Genomic DNA, 2818 nt, shown 5'->3' on the forward strand with positions numbered 1-2818 from the left:
GGCAGTGAAGATTATCAGCCTTTTATAAAGTCTGGACACCTGCTGGCCACTTGGGGGGGCTTGGTGTAGGGTCAACAGAGCGCACAGGATGAAGGCAGCTTCTGACAGCATGTCGAGGGGGCAGTTTGCTGGCTGCTGAGCTGCCTTTGACTTTCAGATACGTTTTCTTTGGCGTGCAGGTGGTTGTATATAAATATTAAAAAAAAAAAAGGTGAACAGTCTCTACAAATCAGAGCCAGAGGACTTGGTGCTAAACCCAACAGCACATTTTTGAGGGGGGAGGGGCGGTTCTGTGATTTTCAGTTACCCCTCATGATGGTGATAACTGATGAAATATCATTTGAAAGCTTTTCCTTCTGATCCTCCCATCAGGAAGGAAACTGAGTTTTTACTGTTTGAGAAAAATAAGTGCCCACAAAGAGTTGGTCGGGATCATTGAGTCAATTCTGACACAGCCAACCGTACACTAGCACCAAGTGCTGCCTGACTGCTCCACCCTCAAAAGCACTGTTCTGTCTGAGCCCATTGCTGCAACCACTGTGTCAGGCCACCTCATGCAGGGCCCGCCCTGTTTGCACTGACCTCTGCTTCACCGAGCAAAGAACCCACAGTGAGCTGCTGTCTATTGGTTCTTTCCACAGAGTCCGGCTTGGGGGACAGCAGGCCAGAGTTTGGTCTTGATTTTACTTTGGAACTTGGCGCCAACTCTTTACCTCTCTGCTGCGAAGCCTCAGTCATTTCTAGGGTTCTGCTTCCGGCTTCTTGGTGTAAGAATAGAACAGAGACATCGTGTTTGGACAGCAGCGCGTGAGTAAGGGGGGTAAAGAAGCCCGAAGACAAAGGGTCAGGGGGTCAGTGCTGAGATCCCCGGAGGCCTGGGAGGAACGTGCAGGGACGAAGGGGAGCATTTGGGTTCTAACCAGGGGACCTGGCGATACCCACCAGAGGCAGCCTTTCAAGGGGATGGACAGGCCCCTTGCTCTGCCACCTCTTCAAGGACAAGGACCGGGCTCTGGGACTTGGGCTCTGCCCACAGAAATGGAATTGAGCACCCTAGAGTATTTTCTAAGACTTATTTAAAATTTTTTTATTTCTTAAAAATATTTATGATGGTGAAGGTCGCCCTATGCAACAGGGGTTTTTGCTGTGTGCCCCTTTCATTTCTCTATCAAAACAAGGTCAAGGCATAAATTACTCTGCTGGACACCAGGCATGCCCTTGTCCTCTGAAGTCATGGCTGGTGCCCCAATGGCCCCCTGGCTGGCTGATCTTGGCCACCAAGCCTGCACAGGCTCAGGGTCCCTGCACGGGCTCAGTTCAGTGCATTCCAGGGAGGACCCCCTCATCAGTGCCGCCGAGCCCGGTGCCTGTGCACAGGTGGGCGTCTGGAGGGGTGGGAGGCAGTGTGTGTGTGTTGGGGGTGCAGGAGGGGGTGCTCTCCATCCTGCCCCCTGGTCGCAGCCGGGCAGCTTTGGGCAGACAGGGATGTGGAGCCTGGAGCTTGAGATGCTGTCACCCACACCTCCTGTGAGGTACCTAGGAGCAAAGAAAGCGGCCAGCAGGCGGGGCAGGGGCTGCCTGGGGACATGCGGGTGGCGGTCAGTGTGAATCCTATTGTGCGGAGAGCACACTTGTCACCCTCTCTGCACCCCAGCGTCTGTCTGCATCCCTGGCCAGCAGCTGTCACCATGAGCCTTGGGCTCAGGTTCATTCCCGGGAGCCTGGGAAGTGGGTGGGTGTGACTCGAGCCAGGCAGGGTGGTGGTGGTGGTGGAGGGGAGGGGGCGGGTTCCCAGATCCAGAGCCTGCTGCCCCTGGGTCCTGGTGGGCGTGGAGCTGGGCGCTTGTAGCTGGCGTGTACTTGGTCTTCCTCCCCTGGGGGTCTAGTGAGGTGGGGGCTGACCATCAATCTCTAGCACCAGAGTGGGTGGGGCAGTGATGCCTCCCTGAGAGCCTGGCGGCCCGGGAGAAGTATGGGCAGGGGTCCTCAGTCTACACCATCCCTAGGGATCTGCATAGAGGGGCCCTGGCCCCCTTAAAGCAGGCCCGCTTCTGTTCCGGAGGAGAGAAGGTCGGTGCAAAACTAGCTGGCAGCTGGTGGTCTGTCCTCTCCACCCCAGCGCCACGGGGCACAGGCCGAGCCTGCCTGCCGACCGACTGCCTGGGCCCCTTCCTGGTCCCCATCAACTCGCAGCCTCCTCCCGAGCCTCACTCCAGCACTTTGGGGTTGGGGTCCAGGCTGGCTTCCCTCCTGCGCTTGGCGCTTTGGAAGAAACCGAGCTGTGGGGAGACCAAGGGAGCAGCCTCAGGGGTAGGCTGGGCAGGGACAGGGCTGTCCTTCCTCCCAGGTTTCCTTCCTCTGGGGACCTCCCCCGCACTCCAGTTTGCTCTCAGCACCCGCCCCCCCCATCCCGCCCCACTAGAAGCCTCTCAGGAACTGAGCGGTGGACCCTGGGCTTGCTCCCACTCCCACTCTGCAGGGTCCTCACCTTCCACAGTGCCAGGACCAGCAGCGCCAGGAGCAGGAAGCCCCCCAGGGAGCTGGCCACGATGATCCAGATGGGGACCTGCGAGTCTTCCAGCTTGGAGATTTCAAAGATGATCTGCAGGGGCGGGAGGGAGGGTGGGGCCAGGCCAGGAGCAGTTACTACCGGACAGGGAGGGGCAGCTGGTGGGGGAGCCAGTCCACTTCCTTGGGGAGACACCAGTGGAGGTCCTCCCCAGGGACATCTGTACACAGCGGCCCAGCTGTCTGCCTCTGCTTCCCACTTTCCCAGGATCTTTCTTCTGCTGCACTGGCCACTCTGTCTCTGCGTCGT

General features: G+C 58.2%; 1 protein-coding gene across 1 annotated transcript in view; it reads right to left on the reverse strand.

Moving 5' to 3' along the window:
* Window positions 1–312: 312 nt before the first annotated feature.
* Window positions 313–2818, reverse strand: part of ITGA11 (integrin subunit alpha 11) — a 121054-nt gene continuing 118548 nt past the window's right edge. Inside the window, exons 29-30 of the mRNA XM_004711943.2 lie at window positions 2489–2602; window positions 313–2279 (exon numbers count right to left, since the gene is read on the reverse strand). Coding sequence (XP_004712000.1) covers window positions 2208–2279; window positions 2489–2602 — 186 coding nt within the window. The 3' untranslated portion in view covers window positions 313–2207. The remainder of the gene's footprint in view (window positions 2280–2488; window positions 2603–2818) is intronic.

The sequence above is a fragment of the Echinops telfairi genome, unplaced genomic scaffold, assembly GCF_000313985.2.
Source record: "Echinops telfairi isolate 266 unplaced genomic scaffold, ASM31398v2 ScPeMD7_7475;HRSCAF=8513, whole genome shotgun sequence".
Classification (NCBI taxonomy): Eukaryota; Metazoa; Chordata; class Mammalia; order Afrosoricida; family Tenrecidae; genus Echinops; species Echinops telfairi.